The sequence below is a fragment of the Gouania willdenowi genome, chromosome 1 (genome assembly GCF_900634775.1).
Source record: "Gouania willdenowi chromosome 1, fGouWil2.1, whole genome shotgun sequence".
In the NCBI taxonomy this organism is placed as follows: Eukaryota; Metazoa; Chordata; class Actinopteri; order Blenniiformes; family Gobiesocidae; genus Gouania; species Gouania willdenowi.
The window spans coordinates 41,785,937-41,808,148 of NC_041044.1; the positions used below are offsets into that span (position 1 = coordinate 41,785,937).

Genomic DNA, 22,212 nt, shown 5'->3' on the forward strand with positions numbered 1-22,212 from the left:
GGCACATCAAACTTTGTGTGCGTCAGAGTTAAGGCCCCATACGACTGCCCTTTGCAGCCCAAAACGCTGACTTCATAATTCTTCTAGCGACAAAATAAATGCTTTGAAAATTGCAACGTTTGATCACAGTTAAACTCAGCCATGAGTGGAAAAAAATAAATACACTGAGAAACTGAAAACAGCAGAGCCAGCATAATAATGTGGAGCCCCGTGAGGGATCTCAGAGTCATTCTTCTTCTTTGTTTTCTGTCCAAAATGCGTTAAATTGATCTTCTTCCAAGTACCCGCTCACCTCTTACTCGCAAACAAATAAATAACAATAAGCAGTAGTAATGTGGCCTCCTGTCCAGCTGGAGACCTTGCTGCTACCTGATTCGTCCGTTGGCGCGTGGGGCTCCCAGCTGGGATTTGGGGTCCGGGCTCGTGGAGCTCCAGGAGTTTTTGGGGCAGGCCTGCATGACGGGGCAGGCAGTGGGAGTGACTGCGCAGACGTCTGCAGCCTCCCACATCTCCCCCACCACGCCGTCTATCCAGTGCTCCAGCTCGGGGCCGGTCAGGGCCGCGTTCCTCTTGGCCTGCTCCACGTAGCCCAGGCTCACGGGGATGTTGAGCACCGGGTTGAGGCCGTGGAAGCTCTGCTCCATGTAGCTGTTCTTCACTGGGCCGTTGTGGAGCTTCAAAGCCTCCTCTGGACAAAACGATGAAAGAACACGAGTGAATAAACTTTTATCTTTCTGTAGCAACTTCAAAAGAAATGAATAAAACAAAGGGCTATTAGTTGGAAATACACTTGAAACACAACATTTTCATGGTTTTACTTTAATGAGAGGGTATGATAGAGTAGGAAGACTAGCAGTAACTTAAAAAAGGTAAGAAATGTTTAACCTTTTAACATGCAACACTTTCATTTTCATTACATTTCATAGGAAATCATCATTTCCCTATTTTACTCGCCACTAACTAACAACTTTTAATGTAAAACATGTAACATTTGTTCAATTTAACAATTTTAGCGCTATGCTAAATGCTATACGCACGTTCAGAGGGCATTAAGTGAATTGATAAAGCGTGGCTACTGCTACGTTCTCTAACTAGTGGGCGGGATAACACTACAGTCATGATGACAGCGCTAGAGATGATAAAGAAACTTTATTTTGAGGAAAAACGACAGCTTTTAAAAGATGGGAGACCAACACCTGAGTTACCAGACCTTCAGCAAAGGTAAGGTCAGAACATTATTGGTACTTTTCACAGTGAATAGAACAAAAGGAAGGATTGACTATGTGGATGCTCCTCACTGAGGCTGTTCTGAGTTGTTGTTGTTGTCTTTTTCTCTGTGTTTCTGTGTTTCCAACACAAACAACGAATGCGCTGCCGTGTCATGAGAAATATCTTGTTGGGAGAGTATGGAGGCTATATTATATAATTGTTTGTTTCTTTAATGGTGTTTTACGATGTACAGGTTAACGTTTGTGGGACCATGCAGCATTCCCGAGAACGAGTGGTCATCCGATGTGTGCTCCTGGCCCGATGTTCAATGGCCAGTTATTTATACATATCTGATAGAAAAATCCAGTGCAGTGTATACACATAAAACAAGTCTCTAGATGCTTCAAACTACTAGTTTCCATCTCTACATTAAGTCTCCTCCTCACATTCCCACGTCTGCATATCAGTCCATTTACAGCTTTTTATGGTCATTATTTACGGGATCCAGACTGAGATAGCGCTCTGTCCGCTCCCCGTGCACCATCGCCTCAACAACGATTACGTTGACACGATCGCTTCTAAACAAACGTAACGTGGTTATTTAACAACTTTATGCTGTTTATTTCTATCATAAACCGGCTGACTTTTACTTAATCCGGAATGTTTCATCACTCTCTCTACGTGTGTGCGTGTATCAGATAAACTGTCATCCTCTGTTTGACAGCACACAGCCATAAGTCTCGTCCCACCAGCCGGTACGTTGTAAAATTTAAGTCCTGGATTGTTGGTACTTCTATTTGTGCAATCAACAACGCAACACAATGACAGTATGTTGTTTTTAGAAGTGTTTCAATCCCGTGCCGATGCCAGTACAATGTAGTTCTCCGGTTGTTTTGCACCGAGCTTGCGCGCGCATGCACCTAATTTAATATGCATACGTCACATGAAATGGGTTAATTGCACTGCAAATGTTTTTGGTGCAAAACTGTGATTAACAACCAGCTTATTTTCACACAGGGCCCTTTTCATTCCAATATAAATAATCTAATAACCTAACCACTAGAGCGGACATGGGCTCGTCTGTGAACGGTCGCATTTACAGACTTTGGAGTCGCTGTTAGCTTACCAATAAACGAGAAGAGATTTGTCACCTTTATGATAAGTATTGACTCGGCCACTGGGAGTGAGGCCCAAGGCCAAGACAGGCTGACTTGATAATAATGTATCGTGTTTTTCTGCAGTCAGTGCCTTCTCCTCGTCCTTCTCTCTCTGCTCTGTTTCAGGTGTCGTGAAGCTGATGATGTCAGTTCCTGATCTGTGGTTCATGGCTCAACTAGTCTGTAACACTCTGATGTTCTATCTCTGCCACCTCTGAACCTGGTTCTAAAGGAGATTTATTCCTGTTAAAAGGGAGTTGTTTCTTCCCACTGTCACTAAACGCTTGTTCATGTGGATCTTGTTGGGTTTTTTCTTTTTTCTTATGAATTTTATATTTTGATAAGCGCATTGAGATGACTTTGTTGTAAATTGCGCTATACAAATAAAGTTGAATTGAATTGAATTAAAAATGTTTAAAATGCATTTTTTTGTACATATATAAAACAGACATCTGAGGGCCACCCCCCCTGCCTTGGGCCCTGAGTACTTGGTACCCTTTACCCCCCCCCCAGTCCGACGCCCATGGTCAAGAGAGGAAATAATTTGAAATTAAATTTGTGCTTTTTGATTAATAAATGTGAGAATTTTCTGTAATTGTTAGACTTTAAAAATAAAAGTGTGAATGTATTCCAAAAGCAATACATCAAACATTATTTTCAATAAGTAAAATGTGTCGATCAGCGCCCCCTGTGGTGAGGAGGGCTAAATTATCACCACTTACAGGTGATTTAAGTAGTTTATTTCTTTTTTTTTATACTCTCCATAAGAAAATAATGCTACACTGAGCATTTCTGCATCTTAACTATAAGATAATTGGAAGAAAACAATTAAAAACAGAAAAACCCACTTTTAAACAAAGATAATCGTACAACACAACCTTTTAACAAAACAAGCAAACTGGCTGTTTGTGGATTACACATGTCTCTGCCCTTATCCACGCTGACTGATTGATTTAATTATCTCACTGTCATTGGAGGCCTAAATGCACAGTTGTTTAGTATGCATGAACAGTTGGATGGGTTATTAGGAGTGACTTGATGACAAATAACCAGATTTTGCAGTGGCCCAGAGGCTTGATTAGAAAGGGCATTGCAGCAAACACAAAGTTGTGTGTTGACATGTTTGTAACTCAAAAGTTTTATAAAAAGTGAAAGTTGATGACACAGTTGGAACAGAAAATAAGGACCTAATTATAGCATCGGTCTGTTTATTTCCAACAACCTTTCCAAAGTTATTGGGTTCAAAATCACTTCTGAAATGGGTTTTAAAATAGGCTGTGATTGACTTCCACAAAACATGTTATTCTCTATTACTAATGTAATACAAATAAATAAAATAAAATCACTAAATAAGTGAAAATGTCTTGTCTAAAAAATGAGGGCAGTGCGTGTAACGTGTAAAAGTACAGATCAGTACTAGATCATGGAACGTTCGGTACTGGGTCGTAAAGGGCCGTCTATGGGGGGGAATAAAGAGGAGAGCTTTTCAGGGCCCATGCATAGTCAGCAAAATGATGGTCCATTGTTCTATGAATCTGTGATAAGCACATTTATTTATTCATCTGAATAATATCCACCATTATCCAGGACGTTTATTATTATTTGAACCATAATATATAGTCATCTTAAAGATGTAAAACCTGGTTTTAATCAGAAATTAAATAGGTTCAAATGGTGAAAAATGTGGTGAAATGGGATTTTAAAAACCACAGAAATTGGTTAAAAATTTCAAATTAGAGGAGCAAAAATGGACATAAAAAGGGTTCAAAGTGTCAACATTGGGATAATTTGTATAAACTGGCAAAATTTGGGCATGACAAAAAGTGAAGGTGGTTTATAATTGGCAAAAAATAAGCAATGAGACCCTTTTGTTTTCTGCAGGACATCAGACATCAAACCTTCACAAAAAGTTTGGCAAGTTCAAAAGACACCCCAGGTTCTTTTAAAAATGATGACCTAGATTGGAGGGACATCATAGCTGTGCAATAAAAGAAAAAAAATCAATAGTAATTGTGTAGTGTACTAAAGATGAAACAGAGTAACCTCATAAGGACGACTGGGGCCTGTTATTAATGTCTTCCTCACCTTGTTGGATGGGCTGGTGCTTGTTATAAGCCAGTGGGGCGATGAGGAAGTGCATCTCCGCTACTGGGCTCCAGTGATGGAGGATACGAACGCTCCACAGGCCTGGCCTCAGGGGCTGGTTGAGTGGGGGTCGATAGTGGGTGAACTCTGCGCTGGCGTCGATCAGGATGTCGTACGTGGCCGCGATGACGTTGGTGGGGTCGATCCACACCACGGTCACCGTGACGTTGGCGCCTTTGTTCCACTTCTGCATCCCCACCGTCTCGTCCATGGGACCCATCAGGCCCCCAAAGTTTCTGAACATGCGTTCCTTAGCGTCCCACTCCGTCCCAATCTGACCAGGAGGAAAAGAGAGGAAGTAGAGGATGAGTCAGGAAGATAAAAAATAAATAAACAACATACTAACTAAAGAAAATGCAAGTGAGGACACTTAAAATGAACCCCTTGGAGTCAGTATATCCCTCAGTATAACCTCTCAGAGTCAGAATAACTTTTAGAGTCACTATAATCCCTCGGAGTAGGCATAACTAAGAGTCAGTATAATCCCTTACAGTCAGTACAATCTTCGGACTCAGAATAATCCTCTCGGAGTAAGTATAAAATGTCTAGTATTCAGTATAATCCCTCAGAGTCAGTATAACCTCTCGGAGGCAATATAAACCTTGGAGTCGGTATAACCCTCAGTATAATCGTGCTAAATCAGTATTACTAATACCGTAAACTGTACTAATAATGACTAACAGCAGGGGGCGCTGTGTTCTTTATTCCAACTATTTTGAAAGGGAAAAATGTAATTAAATTTTGCTAATTAATCAATAATTGCTAAACGTATGAAAACGCTGGAAGACAGCACAGGAGTGTAACTAGTATTCTGAATAGATTCTATAATATAATATAATATAATATAATATAATATAATATAATATAATATAATATAATATAATATAATATAATATAATATAAGCATGCTAAACATCCTCACTAACTAAACATTCTGTGTACATACATCAATATGAAGCCAGAGCAAAGGGTAAAAACTAAATTATGGTGGAAAGTGATCTTTTCCATATATTTATCATCAAACAGCACCACATGCTTGGCAGCCTGAGGAAAACCCCAAAGGGGTGAAGATCAAATGCCTCTCTGTGTGCTCTATAAACGCAATTTATAGATGAGATGGAGCGAACGCCAGAAACCGTGTGGATAGTATCCAACCCTGTGAACACTGAGCAGACGGAAAAATCCACAGTCCCGTGTCCAAAAACTAATGCTTTTTATTAAATAAAAGATGTTTTAAAGCCCTTCCCTTCCCTCCTAAACTAAGAAAAATGTCTTGTGTTGTTCTGTGCACGTCCTGTCCACCTGATAGCATCGCTTCATCAAATGTATCTACTCTGAATTATGAGCCATACGGAGCCTCTGGCTGCAGAACATGCAACCAGCTGCCAGTCTGGAAACAGGCCAGGAAAACAATGAGCCACTTTCAGATCATTACATTGTGCAAGCTAACGTGATGCGAATTTGGCAACATGTTAGCTTGTTTTTCTTTTCTTTTTTTTGCCTTAAATACACCAATTTGCAATAATTGACAATGCGTTGTCAAATGAAGTCCTTTGTGTGTGAGATGATTAGCATTAGGGTTTGCTTTTTAAAGCGTGAGGGTAATCAAATCAAATGATGAGTTCTTTATCCATTCGTGTAGTGGTTCTCAACCTTTTCAGGCCGCGACCTCCAAAATAAAAGTTCCAGAGTCCAGGGACCCCCACTGTAGCTGAAGGTGGTTGAACACAGACATGAACATTGAACAACAGAGATTTTTGGGGCCCATCCATAAAGTCAGTAACATGATGGTCCATTGTTCTATGAATCTGTGATAACCACATTTATTTATTTATCTGAATAATATTCACTGTTATCCAGGAAGTTTATTATTATTTGCACCATAGTATATATAGTCATCTTAAAGATGTAAATCCTACCAAAAAATGGTGGAAAAGGTGGTGAAATGGGAATTAAAAAAAACACTGAAATTGGTTAAAAGTTGCAAATTAGTGTGGGCAAAAATAGAGATGAAAAGTGGTAAAAGGGATTGAAAGTGTCAATATTGGCCTAAAAGTGGTAAACATTTAGGGTTATGTAATTTAAAAAGTAGGAACATGACAAATCATGAATGATCTCATCTCTGCTGTTTGCAGATGATGTTCTGTTGGCTTCATCAAATCAGGACCTTCAGCATGTACTGGGGCGGTTGGCAGCCGAGTGTGAAGCGGCCGGGTTTCCCCTCTCTGGGTCGGTGGAGAGTCCTTGCCTCAAGTGGAGGAGTTCAAGTATCTCGGGGTCTTGTTCACGAGTGAGGGTCGGATGGAGCATGAGATCGATAGACGGATCGGTGCGGCGTCAGCAGTGATGCGGTCACTGTATCGTACTGTTGTGGTGAAGAGGGAGCTGAGTCGGGGGGCAAAGCTTTCAACTTACCAATGGATCTACGTTCCTACCCTCACCTATGGTCATGAGATTTGATGGGTAATGACTAAAAGGACAACATCGCGGGCGCACCCTTCGAGATAGGGTGAGAAGCTCAGTCACTCGGGAGGAGCTCGGAGTAGAGTCGCTGCTCCTTCTGTCGAAAGGAGCCACCTGAGGTGGCTTGGGCATCTGTTTCGGATGCTTCCTGGTCACCTAGGGAGGTGTTTCAGGCATGTCTCCTATTGGGAAGAGGCCTCGTGGAAGGCCCAGGACACGCTGGAGGGACTATGTCTCTGAGCTGGCCTGGTGTCGCCTCGGGGTCCCCCCAGAACGGCTGGTGGAGGTGTGCGTGGATCGGGAGGTCTGGGCATCTCTGCTGAGACTGCTGCCTCCGCGACCCGGCCCCGGATAAAAGCAGAAGAAAATGGATGGATGTATGAAAGTAAAAATAGGGTCAACATATGCAACAATAGGTGGAAAAGTGGCGGAAAGGGTTTATAAGTGCTGAAAATGTCCTAAAAGTAGAAAAAAGTGCAGAAAAGGAATTCAAATTTGATGGAAAAGTGGCAAAAATGGGAGTAATGTAGCAAAAATGCATTAAAAAGAGCAAAAAAAGTGATATTAATAGGTTAAAATATAGTAAGTTTTGTGTAGTTGCAGAAAAATAGTTAAAAAAAACCAAAAATGAGCTCAAATTGTAGTTTCTTCAAGTATAAGTTCAAGTAAGTCAAACATAAAATACTAAAGTATAATTAAAAAGTAGCTCAATTAATTATACGGTTCCCTTACATACAGTAAACATCTCATGTAATAAACCTTAAAAGGAAGAAACGAGATCTTACACAATTGGAACTTAATTTATTTTTCATAAAGGCATCTGTATAAAACAAAAGGTTTGTTAAAATGTACATTTAAAAAAATAACACCAATACATTCTAGTTAAAATTAAAAAAAATATGTAGTTAAATTCATCAACTCTGAAACTGAGAAAATAACCTCCATTCACTGCTGCTTTTGGTGCATTGCATTACATTTAATCTGATTGGTCGGCTATGATGTGATGCGTTTGATTGTTGTCTGGTCAGTTCATTTTTTGTAGTTTCACAATGTCCGTTGATGATTTTAAAACAAAAAATAATAATTTACTCAGTAACGGTTGGATGTACAAAATGTAACAAATGAAGTTGCTTCTTTTAAAACGTACTTAAGTACTATTCAAATTAAGGACCCATAAAAGCAACTCATCTACAGTAGTAACGAGAGTACTTGTAATCTGTTACTTTCACCTCTCATATGCTTTTTTTAAAATATGAAATAATTGGCTATTTCCTGCCATTATTACATTTTTGTTGCTTCCACAGAAACACCAAACCAAACACTTATTTCCCCCAATGTCATGTTTAACGTCCCCATGGGAATGTCATTGTGCTTTTATCACCACAGCTAAGAATAAGACCGACCTTATAGATGGGTGCTCAGGTCATTACAAGACAAAGGGGAGTGGCTTATGTCCTTTTAATAACTTTGACTTCATTCATTTCGTCAATGAAAGAGGAAGTAGCAGACGTACAAAGGGAACGTGCTAAAGCAGGGGTGTCAAACTCATTTTAGTTCGGGGGCCAAATACGGACCACTTTGATGTCAAGTTAGAGCATGAAAAAAGTTCCCTACTTTGTACTTCCATGCATACTGTACATGATGTAAAAGTAAAAGGCACTGACAATATCCAAGCAATAACTTAAAACTTAAATTTATTTAAACATCCTAGATTTAGTAAAAATTTGAGGACATTTTGTGGAATAATTTAATATTTCAGGGTATTACGAAAAATGTAGAGTCTTTTAACAATTGAGATTTAAAACGAGTGCCGTCATGTTATATAAGCATGGTAAAAGTGTGAGCTCAGCAAATATTGTGGAAATTTCATTGATTTTATGTATTTGAAGGGGCTGAGATATCGACAATTGAATTTGTCATTTACACAATAATGAATGTTCTCTCTGTCAATTTCACTTCTCCTGTGGGTCTAATTGGACGCTTTAAAGCAGGGGTGTCAAACTCATTTTAGTTCAGGGTTCGATCTCAATGTCCCCAAGTTTATACTTTATACTACGTATAGATCATTAATAAAGTACTGTATGTCAGGCGCCAACAATATTCAAGCAACAAGTGACAGGTATCAGTCACTATTTTAAATTCTATTAATTTTAATTTTAATTTAATTTACGGAACTTGTGTTAAATAAACTTCAGGAAAATTGAGTTCTTTCAACAATTTGAAATTTAAAATGACTACAGACGTGAAGTACAACATGGGATAATCGCGATCCTCCAAATAGTGTGGAGTTTCATTGAATCTATGTCATTTGAAATCTGAGCTGGTTTATCTATAACTGAATTATTTCAGAATATGGACAACAATAAATGTTTTTTTCTGTCTTTTTAACTTTCTCCTGCGGGACGAAGTTGATGGTCTAAAGGACCAGATTTGGACCCTCGGGCCTTGAGTTTGACACATCTGTGCTAAAGTTTAAACCTTAGTCGGCACCTTTGGATAATTCTTTAGATGCTTTACATATACTGTATATACTAACTTTATATACTAACAAAACGCACGCACGCACGCACACACACACACACACGCACACAAGCACACTGACAGTAAAAGATATTTGTGGTGTTGGCAGAAACGTGAGACTGATGGCGGCTCATGCTGACAATGAGAGCTGATTAACACAGCCTCACCCGGCTGGGCGATCAATGCCTGACTGGAACTGACTTGTTCTAACATCCTCTGAGATTGCGATGCACCGTATAAATAGACTCTCCTTGGGAGGGAGTGTGTGTCCCCAAAGATATTCCTCAATTTAATCTTAATTATTTGACTGGCCTCTAACATCGCTGCCCATTGGCTCTTGGTTTGGTTTCCTTTAAATTACTCATTTACTCTTAGGGTTCACATTTAAGTGTGAACATACAAACAATTACAAATCACTGGTAACTAGGGGTGAAAAAAACAATTGAGTAAAAACACTGCAGTGTTTCTCAAATGGGGGTATGTGTTGGCACATGATGGCACTACGAGGAGGGGGGGGGGGGATGGAATATTAACAAATGCAGTGTCAGTCTTGGTCCTGCAGGCGTGAGATGACTGGAAATGATAAAAACTATGGAAATAAATCTATTCAGGATCCATTAAATCTGTGTTTTTCAACCTTAAGGTCAGGAGCCCATGTAGGGTCGCCTGGAGTTTAAATATGGTCGCCCAAAATTTCTGAAAAATCAAAATACATTTTTGAAAATGTTTAATTATTATTCTTTAAAAAAATAACTAACACAATCTTAAACAACTGTATTTCTATACTTTCACTTGGTGAATCTAATTCAACTAAAGATGCAGTAAAAAAAATAATATCTGAGCTCAAAAATGATCGAAAAAACAATTCTAGAAAAAAATGTCTTTGAGGTCGACAGAAATTCTTGATCTAAAATCTAAAAATGGGGTCATGATCCAAAAAAGGTTAGGAACCACTGCATTAAATACAGTTTTTTTCCACTTATTTACAAAATGAGAAAGGGGTACTAGAGCCAAAAACGTTTGAGAACCACCGGTCGACAAGACTCCATACCCCACAATGCAATGCGCAAAAAAACTTTTCCGACAATGTCAATAAGTGTTTACAGTGGAGATAAAAACAAACTTTTGAGCTGCAATTTTAAGCTTTTTATGTATTTTTTTTAGCAAATGAAATTACCTTTGATGTATGAGGCCTAGTCTATCGCCATGTTCAAAATGCGTTCACATTAGATAGTATGAAAAGGTTTGAGTACGTGAAAAATATCCAGATGTATACTATATCAAACTCATTTTAGTTCAGGGGCCGAATATAGACCAGTTGGATCTCAAGTGGGCCACAGATTTTAGGTTGGAGAAAAGAACAATTTTAACATCAATTGTGCCCTTGTTCTTAATATCAGTCCCTGCCGGATCTTCACTTCAAAAATTATCGTTTTCGTAATCAATGTTTGTGTAATTTTGAGGAAATTTGTGGAATTGTTTTTGAGAAATTGCAAAATTTGTGGAAAAATGGAAAGGTCTTTCCACAATTTGCAATTAAAAATATTGTGGAGTTTCATTAAATTGATGAATTTGAGAGAGACATGTATTTGACTTGGTGACATTATCGTTTAAAATGTTTTTAGAACTTTCAAAGGTGGAGAAGTTTTGTCTGTAGCACAATGGAGGGTCAAAATGTGTATATATGAGTTTTATGGATCAAATGAGCACATGTTGATATTCTACTTGGTCACTTTCTCACTTAAAATGTTTTCAGAATTTAGCCTCAGTGTGATTCAGGTTTTTATCGCTGTAGGTTCCAAATGCATCTTGGGAAACTTGGAAGTATACTGGGAATGCTCATCATCCTAATCATACTAACAGTATATAGTAGACAGTATACACTCATTCAGTTTGTAGTTTATAGAACGGAGTGTGACATTTCCAACTCAGCCTATGTCTTATAAAAATGATGTTCCTAGCAGCTTTAATTGCTGTATTATCTATGAAAACTACAGCAAGCATTAGCTTGTATTCTTCTCTCCTTGTCCAGATGCCCAGACAGTAAATGCACAAATACCCACTAGGGTTGGCCAATCAAAGCTCCTCCCCTGTACGGTTCACTACTATGAGACACTGTTAATATGCATTAAAATGTACTTTTATGTTCAGTGTTTCACATCGTTGTGGGCCTCTCTGAGTTGTTTCCAGTCTCTGCACCCACAAATTTACTGACATTTGCCCAAACTTTTTTTTTAGAGCGTTTATACCAAACTTCCAAAGTTGAAAACCCTTTTCATGATAAAACAATTTTTCGAAACGGTCTGGATTTCACGTTCTTGGGGGATAAACTCAAGGTGTACTGGCAGATAACAGATGAAGCCACCAGTGCTAAGTAACTCTTTCCTTCAGAATAAAAGTAGGTCAAACGAGGATTAACTTCTGGCCCATTTCAGCTTCAGCCTATATCTTACGATGACCTCCACATTCAACCTGCCCCTTACCGATTTCACCCTTTAAGCTTTGGCTTAGGACCAATACAAATAGGCCTTACGACTGCTCACCCAAGCTTAGGGACTTCATCGCTCTGCTTAGAAGTCGAGGCTTTTCAGCAACTCGTTGCAGATTAGCCAGCTTCCTTTTGACTCCACCTTTCTTAGTCAGGGACTCTACACGCCTGGAACCGTTTGAACATCTACTAGCTGTCCTGGATGTTGGTTAGAGATATCGGCAACTCAATTCCGCCTAACCGAACGAAACATTGAAGATATCGCAAATGCCATTCTGCCTAGACTCAAACTTCCTTCCACTTCGTCAGAACTCTCGGTCAAGGTATCGTCAACCTTCACGAGTAAAGATATCTACATCTTTATTTTGGGATATCCGACAAAACATTTCCAAAAGAGTATTTTGATTTGCCTCTACAGTCTCCAATATAACATTAATTGTTGTTGCTTTTTATTATTGAGGTTATTTTTCAGGGCCTTTTAACTTGTTTTTCTAATTTTTATTCAATTTTAGAGCATTCTGTAGTTTTAGGTCAAAATGTCTGTAACTCATTGGTAAATAATAAATAAGTCAGGTTTTCACATACCGACAATTCCGCCTAATCGAAACAAACATTGCAGATATCGCAATATGTTATTCTGCCTCGAATGAAACTTTCCTTCCACTTCATCACAACTCTAGTTCAAGGTATCTTCAACCTTCACGAGTAAAGATATCCACATCTGTATTTTGGGATATCTGACAATAAATTTCCAAAAGAGTATCGGATCGTAATGGCCTGCATCTACAATCTCCTGTATAATATGAATTAAGGGGGATGATTTTTCAGGGTCTTCTAACTTATTTTTCTAATCTATTTTATTCAACTGTAGAACATTCTTTAGTTTTAGGTTAAAGTGTCTGTAACCCATTGGTTAATAATAAATGAGTCAGGTTTTCACATATCTACTGTTGCTGATTATTGTTCCCCGTTTGAGGATCATCACTTTCTGACGTTCCACACTCCATAATAAGTATGATTCGGGCTGATATCAGATCGGTGTCAGCCAGTACGGAAGGCAGCAATATTGGATATTATCAAATATTATTTTGGGAAATGTGATACGTGATATGTTAACTCCGGATAAGCACATTTTCAAATAATTATCCAGGTTGTTCTTCCTAATATAACAACCACATGGCACATAATCATCCCACAAAGAAAACGTGGATCTTCTGATCAATAATCACACGTACATTGGAGTTGTAATCCTATTTCTTTTTTCTTTATGTGAGCCGTAACATTCATTTTTATTATTTTATATTCCACGTTTCATCTTCTGTTCAATCCAGTGCCTGACTTTAATAGAAAACATAAAACATTCTCATCTCATCATTCGTCTTTTTTCTATTTCGTCTCTCTGACCTGGCAACCCTGTAAACCTTTGCTCCACATCAGCAGCTAAACTGGCGCCTCCAGTCTGACACTTCCATTAAAAAAAGGCAGGTCGGTTTGACGAACACTGTACATGTGGCTCTGCTTAAAACTAAAGGCCAGGGATGCTCCCGAGGCTACACTCACAACCATAGCGCTGCGACTGTTGTTTTATAAGGTGGGGAATCCAACACAGGTGTTATGTTGACAAGTAGCAACACAGAAGTCTCTTTGGAGTTTAGAGACTTTTATTCTGTCTTTATTCGATGTATTTCTCTGTATTATTGTCTTGTTTTTATTATTCTTAATTATTGCTTTAAATGTTCTGCTTAATTTACTGTAAATCACTTTGGTAAATGTGCAAAATATATTGAATATCAATATTCAATTTCAAAGCAATGTGATTGTATAAAAAAATATGTTTTATAATTTATTCTATGCCGTTTTTTTTCATTATTACATGTATTGTGTTGCCCTGTGCTGGACTGGCGCCCTGTCCAGGGTGTACCCCCGCCCAGCGCCCAATGAGAACCGGAGATTGACACCGACAGACCCCCGCGACCCTGATAAACGGAAATAAGCGGGTCTGAAAATGGATGGATCGATGGATGTATTGTGTTTGTAAATTATAAAAAAAAACATGTTTTATAATTTATTCTATGCAGTTTTTACAATAATAAGCTATTTTTTTTATCGATGGTCGACTGATGAGATATTTTAAGCATTTTTTGAAATCAGTCCAACAATCTGTGTGCGTGGCTAATCCAGAGAATCTCAGTATGGAGGTAAACTCAGACCGTGACATCAGCCTAAAAAAAAGATTTTAAATTATTTAAAAAAGTTTAATTTAATTACATTTTTTACGTGGAACATGCCAAAAGAATAGAATGAGGCTGGAAGATCTATTGCTTAATATTTTCTGCATCACATTTTTGATAAGTAACTTAATTATACTAAGTAAAGTAATTAAAGTACCTAGTTACTTTTGAAAATAAAGTAAAGTAACTGGATTATTTCCTTACAGGAGTAATTACTAATCACTAACTTGACTAACATTGCTGAACGCATATAGAAGCTCAGGGACCAATCACAGGTTAGGTTATATACTGGATAATAAAGTTCATACAGGAGCCTTTGGATCTGCTGAAAATGCATCACATGGCTGTTATTCCTTTATTTCCTATGATATGTGTGCGTTAGTACAACGTGACAGGACGTGTGGGGTCTCAACCATCCGTCAAAGTCAGTTATTCTATTGCATGAGGTTTATCCAGCAGAGCATAATGCAGCTCTCAATGTCAAGTCTGACTGGAGGTGAAATACTAATTTTAACTGCACTGCCTTTAAGCAGTCGTGCACTAAATCATGCTGTAAAATGGCCCATAAAGACAGCTGGGGAAGCAGCAACAAGGGAGCGAAAATAAAGTCATATCTTTTCTTTTTTTATATGTGAAGGAGGACAGGGAACATATTGTTAATCCAACCATATGGTTTATATAGCAAACAAAGGCTTAGTATAATGGTCCGTATCTGCAGAGTTGACAAAAATCCACCGCCGCTGCTTTGCTGTTGCATTGTGTCGAAGGCTTTTTGAATGACATATGGACAAAGTGATTGACACCCAACGCCTTCTCAGGCAGAGCATCCAGATGAAGCCGTGGTTCACATCACTTCCCTGTCACTCACAGCGTCACTGGTTAGACGAACAAACTGAGCTCAGTGAGTGGAAACCAAACGACATCTGGAATTCTTCACGTTTGACACCAACAGAAACCCAAAGAGTGCTGATATATCCCACTCAAAGTACACAAGTATAAGTAAGTCATACATAAAACACTATTACCTGGTAAGAGCCAGTTTGATGTGTAGCCCCTCCCTCTAACTCCAGTTCTCCACATCAATCTGGGTCTGTGTCTTTCGGAACCAGGAAGGGACATCAACAGAATGCTTGAAGCTGATTGGGCGAAGCGCCTGTCCACCATGATTCGTTTTAGCTAATCACACGGTAATAAATGATGATGTCATCATCGGCATGCGCGGCAGAGACGCTGCTACAACAACAAGGTGAAAACTTTCTCTTGGGATAGTAATGCTGTGCTCATTATATCGTTGAGTGACTTTTGCCGTTTTTGCAACACGAGTATGTGAGTTAAGGGCACGTTAACCATCCTCCTGCATCGACATCTTTCTATTTTGATTTGGAGCTATGCTAATAGCGGTAGCCCAGCTAGTTCCTCTCCCAACAAGTGTGCATGTGCCAGTTTTGCTTCAGTGCTTCTGCCTTCGCAGTTATAGTTATTCACTACGTAATCCAAAAAGTAACTGAGTTAGTAATTGAATTACTTTATAATAAAAGTAACTCATTACCAACGAAAGTAAATATTTGCATTACGATAAATTCCCATGTCGGAAATTAGCGATTGCCACGGGCTATTTGTCCCTCAATTTAGCCAAGAATACCCATAAAATCCTTGTTCCACAGGCAAAAACTGCCCGTTTGTTGTCAACGTATTATTCTCTGGAGCAGAACGCTGTTTACCGGAGCTCCGCAGCGAAGCCTCTGCGGCCGCGGTGTGCACCACGGCTCCCGCCCCCAGCTCTCACACCTACAGACCGCAGTGCTCGTCACGGCTACCTGAAGCTGCCGAGCTGTGATACATCATGGACCGCTACTTGGTTAAAACCAGATAACCATCCAACAAAGTGAACCAATCCAAGTTCCTCTGTCAGATCCACGCAAAGTCCCACAAACACGGGGACAGAGATGAACCTGTAGCAACGATCACGACCTGGAAACTCATCTAATGCGAACTATGCTAAGCTAACACACCAACACACAGACTTGGCTAAGAGCTAACGCTAACCACTGCATATAAGGAACAGACCAAATAAAAAGAACACGTCTTACTGTCATAAAGCCACAGAGAGCCATTATTATTATATTATATATTATATGAAGCGCTACACATTCTGAGATATCTTTAGCTCTGCAACACTTAGGAGTCTCAAAATCCTCCGAATTGTCAGTGAGGAGGTTCTGTGCCCAACACCAGCTAAAGTGAAAAGGACACGTTTTGGATGCACAGTTGGAAGCAGCGATCTTGTAATGGCAAACTGCCGTTAGCATAGCCGTTAGCGTCGGATGAGAGTACTCTACTGGGTCACGTACTTTGGCAAATTGGAAATGGAGAAAACGAATAAAGGTGTTCGTCTTCCGTTTTTCGTTTTTTCTCTACCGAAGCATAAAAAACAAGGCGTTTTCCATTTTTTCATTTTGGTTTTGGAAACAAATAATAATAATAATGACTGTTTTTTTCGTTTTTCATGTTTTTGTTACATAATGAAAAACGAATGAACGAATGTCACACAGATTCTGGTGAATAAAATCCTTTCTGATTCTGATTCTGATTAAAAATAGCCTTCTGGCTAAATCTGGTACATTTTCTATATTGATATTAAAGTACAATGTCCCTGTTAAATAAACAAAATAAATAAATACATACATACAAACTGAGCTCAGTGACTGTTTTTCTCCAACACTTCCATAAAAAAAAAGGTCAACCACGGTGTGCGTTTGTGTCCGTGTGAACAAACACGTGATAAACACATTGAGGTTTTTGTTAACATCACTGCTTTATCAAACACGGCGCACCATGAGCCAGACAAAAGGTCAATTTACATCCAGTCAGTTCATTTTGTCCTTTTTAAAAAGACAATGTGCGGCTGTCACAGTGAACGCTGCCTTTGAAGCAGGCGCGCTGCTAAACACAAACACAGATTAACATAACAAGACAATCAAGGGAAGCGTTCCAGTGTGAAGGTGAGAAGACGTTCCATTAAGAAAAGAATAAATACAAACACACACAGAGAAACTCATTCCTGTAAAACTTGGATGGATTTATTCCAAGGCCATTATTACAGACACCAGTTTAATTGTGTGGATGTGCTGGAGGCCAGTGAAAGGTTCCATAGCAGTAAATATAAGATCACCATGGCAACGAGCTGCATATCTCACTTCTAATCACATGCACTGGAGTTGGTCCACTATGGACTTTTAATGTGGCGAGCCCACGGCTGACTGACTGACTGTGACTCTGTTTTTATACTGTACTGCAATAATCAATAACCTACTAATTGTAACAGACAACCGTCATAGAGAGTACATTGTATTTAGAAATATACAGTGTATATATATATATATATATATATATATATATATATATATATTAATTTTAAAAAAAAAATGAAGAAACAAAAAAACCCAAAACAGAACAAAACAAAACAAAGAAAAAGAAAAAGAAAAAGAAGGGAAAGAACTACATAATAGGAAAAGGGGAATGAATAAAAAAGTTTATAGGTGCCTTTTTGTCACAGATCTTTTGATGGAATTATGTAATTGTGTAATCTACTTAGTCTATTTTCAAGGTACATTTTATTCATTTTTTTTGTAAGTTATTTCACATTTTTAATACAAATTTTTCATCTAAGACTTTCTCTACTTTTTTGCTCCCCTAGTGAGATCCGCCTATTATACATATTCATTAGAGGGAAACGCGCTAAATGGATTGAGGGCGCTGTGGAATGTGCAGCAGCAGCGTTCTCCTGATTCCCTGGGAATTGTACTCCTTATTAGCGCGTGGAATAACGTTTGCTCATGTTTTAATACACCTGAACCTTTAGTGAATCCGGCCCTCGGAGCATATTTCTCACATTTTTATAGTGTTTTGTGACCAAACGAGTGACTTTGATGCAAATTAAAAAAAACAAAAACCAAAAATCAAATTGGGCATCAAACGATCAGATGTGCTGACTCACCTCTGCAAACTGCAACCTGCTGAACGTGCTGATGGGAGGGGACGTCAGCTTGAAGTTCTTCTTTGGTGCGACCCACGTCTCCATGGTCTCCAGTCGGCTCGTTGCCAGGTTTGTGGCGTGGTGTTTGATCAGGTAGCCCTGGAACTGGTCTGACTGGAAGTAGAGATGCACGGACACTGGGTGACCCATAGGGAAGTACCTGCATCACCATAGAAAATAAAAGAATACATGTTAGGAAATACAATAACTCCCAAGTAGGGGTGTAAGGACACCATTCCAAGCCCGTTATTGGGTTCCAATCTCAAATCAAAGATTGGGACTCAGTGGTTTCCAACCTGTTAAGTATTTTTATTTATTTATTCTTATCAATTAATAGACACTTCAGGTGAAACCCAAGGTTGGAAAACACTGACTTAACACTTTTAAAATGGAATACATAGAGATAATATTTTAGAGAATAAAACAGATTAGCCAAAATACAGATTATATTTTCTTCTGATAGCCTTTTTACAAACTGCACATTTCTTCATTTATCACCACGCAAAGTTCAACAAAAACATATATTTTTAAAAAAAACAAATGAAATAAAAAATATGAGAAAAATGTTCAAATCATAAATACAGTGAAAAAATAGAAGTGACTTTTTTTTTTTAAGTGCATCTTATTTTATTATTATTATTTTTTGAAACTTTCATTTTTTAATTAATTTGTTTCGTTAAAGAATGTGTACATTTTTAAAATTTAATTAAAGAAATAAACTTTATTTTTTATTTTTTTAATTAAAGTAGATCTTATGTTCCTGTCTTGGAATTTACATATTTTTCCTAAGGAATTGTGGTGTGTGTGTGTGTGTATATATAGGAATGTGTATTTTCTTGCAATACTTGCATACAGTCTTTGTCCTTACTGCTATAAATCTGTGAATGGGTTTGGTCCAGAATACATCAGTGACATGTTAGTCAGGTATGAACCCAGCAGGTCTCTCAGATCTATGGACACAGATCAGATAGTGGAGACCAGAGTTCACAGTAAACATGGTGATGCTGCTTTTAGTTGTTATGCTGCAAAGAAGTGGAACAAACTGCCAGCGGAGCTGAAGTCAGCGTCCAATGTGAACATTTTTAAATCAAAGTTAAAGGCACTTTTTTTCTCTACTGCATATGATTGAGAGAGAGATTTTTTGTCATGTTGTTGATGTAATGATGATTTTACTGATGATTTTAATTGATTTTACTGATGATTTTAAATGTTCTTATTGATTTAAATGTTCTTATTGATTTTAAACAATTGAATGTTTTATCATGTAAAGCACATTGAGTTGCCTTGAGTATGAAATGCGCTATATAAATAAATTTGCCTTGCCTTGCCTTGCCTTACTAAATTCTCACCTTTATTAATTTATTAATACGTCAATACTCCTCAGCAAACAACTGTGCAGTTTTCCAAGACAAAAAAAAAAAGATAAAACAGTAAAAGGAGGAGAAGAACGTGAAAAATGAATGTGAATCAGCCCTGGAGGGAAACGGCCTTGAGCGTGATAATGTGGTGACATGCTAATGCATTCGTGCAGTGAAGGTTAGTGGAGAGCCAGCGTGCACCGTGATTGTGTGACACAGTGAACATTAATTCAATGACCTTTAACAGAAATCCAATTGGTCGAAGACATGTGCCGACTACGCAGATAAGTAGCGTACCGTACTCCCACCACTGAAGTGCAGCCTCTGCTCTGACAACAGCAATGAAGGAAATACAGACATGCTTTTTGAGTTCAAACTGACAGGAAACGAATATTATTATTAGAAATGAAAGACTTGAGAAAACAAGTTATTGAAAGATAAGGAAAATTAAATTAACGTGACAAACGCCTTAACAAAAGGCCAAATTGGGGAAAAAAACGACTGAAAAACCAAATGAAACGATGAAAAGACTAAAATTGGTGCGTGAAAAAGCTTTAAAACAAATACATGAAGAAAACCAAACTAATTCAATCTGCTTTTCTGACTAAATGGGCGAGCTTTGGTGTTTATTAGCTCATGTCACATGACTAAAGCTGTGTTCAAAATGGCATACTCCGTACTACAAACTCTAAACTCAAAAATATCAGTGTTTCTCAAATGGGGGTACGTGTACCCCTAGGGGCACGCGATGGCACTTGAGAGAGAGAGAGAGAGAGAGAGGAAAATTAACAAATAAAGTGTCGGTCTTCCCACTCTCGGTGTGAGATGACCGGAAATGATAAAAACAACAGAAATTAATGTATTCAGGAGCCACTAAATTAGTTTTTCAACCGTGGGGTCGGGACCCCATGTGGGGTCGCCTGAAAAAATTCAGAAACATTCAAATAGTTTTGTGAAATACTTTCATTATAAACAAAATTACTGATGAAAATAATGTTTTTACATTGCAAATTTAAAAAAGAAAATGTATTTAGTTTTTTATTTTCATTTATCTATTTTGCCCAATTAAAAACAATACATAACATCACAGAAATAGACATACATACATAAGAGCTATTATTCTTTTTCCAAATTAAAACGCCACAACTGTATTCTATATTTTCACTTTCTCAGATAGAAATCGAATTCAAATAAAATGTGGTATAAAAATATCAGAGCTGGCGCATATTGTCACTTTGTGTATTGTTGTGTAGTAAACCTTACTGGGGCTGAACAATTTCGGAAACTAATCAAATTGAGATTTTTTTTTCCTCAATATCGCGATTTCAATTTAATATGCGATTATTTTTTCAAGGGCCTCTTGTCATGTATTTTTCAATTAACACAAGCAATAAATCAATCTGTTTCATAATAAACCATTTAAGATTTATTTAAACTGTTTTATGAAACATATAAACATGTGGACTGCACTTCCTAAACACTGTTTGAACTTAACAGGACAGTACAAAGAAAAAATAAATAAAAATTGCAGCCTTTGCAATTAGAAAATCGCATTTTATGATATTGCAATAATATCGCAAATGCAATTAATCGTTCAGCCCTAATCCTTAGTACTCTGTATTTGTAACATACAGTAGTCAACTAATTTTAGAGAACAAAATGTCTCTGAGGTCATGGCTCAAAAAAAGGTTGGGAACTACTGTCCTATTGATTAATTTTTTTGGCGATATAGAAAATTACAGTATCCTCTATATTGATATAAAGTATATATACATTTTTATAGCTTATTTTGTTTTAAAAGACTGCTTTCACTTCTTCTCAGAACAGCATAAAAAAGCTAATTTAGATGGATTACTGAATGCGTCCTAACCCAGAACTTCCCCCAAACATGCCACACTACAGAACTCACTCACACGTGCTGTCCCTTATAGGAGAAAAAGCCAAAAGTGCCACATTTTGTGCAACTATTAGTTAATAAATGTGCCTGTGTGGCATTTTTTTATCAGCAAATTTAACCCGTCTGTCTGAAATTAATGAGATTAATAAAAAAAAACATGTTTTGGTTCATATTGCCCAGCTCTAGGTTGATCTATTAAACCTGTTTGAACATTTCTGAAATGTGACGAACAAAGTTGAACTAGGTCGTGAAGCAGAAGCAAGGTCCTGCCCTCCTGATTCGCCTTGTTGTCTATTTATGTGGCGCTTTGTACGTGGCATGGGGTCGGCCCCCGGGGGGGCCGCCAGCCGGAGTGACTTCTGCAATAAGAAAAAGGGGGCAGGGTGGGCACTTCTGGGGACTGCACCACAGCTGCTCTCTGCACACGTCCCTAGACTCAGTCCTTCACGGGCAGATTTCTCACCCTTCTGCTTCTTTAAAGTGTTTTTTATTCCTCCTTTTTTTTTTACACACTCACAGTTTCCTTCCTGCTCCCCTGTGCCCAACACCTCATCAGTATTCCAGCCAACCACCAGGAGTCAACCCGTCCTGGTAAATGCTACCCTGACAAGCAGAACAGCAAATATTTACACCCACATGGATAGCAGTGTGAGCTCCCCCTCCCTCTGTGTCTTTTCCCACTTTATACTTCCTCACCTGTCGTTTTCT

General features: G+C 38.3%; 1 protein-coding gene across 1 annotated transcript in view; it reads right to left on the reverse strand.

Moving 5' to 3' along the window:
* Positions 1-365: 365 nt before the first annotated feature.
* The window catches only part of xylt1 (xylosyltransferase I), a 139,097-nt gene continuing 117,250 nt past the window's right edge, over positions 366-22,212 (reverse strand). Inside the window, exons 9-11 of the mRNA XM_028446971.1 lie at positions 18,211-18,409; positions 4,452-4,785; positions 366-688 (exon numbers count right to left, since the gene is read on the reverse strand). Of these exons, the coding sequence (XP_028302772.1) occupies positions 366-688; positions 4,452-4,785; positions 18,211-18,409 (856 nt within the window). The remainder of the gene's footprint in view (positions 689-4,451; positions 4,786-18,210; positions 18,410-22,212) is intronic.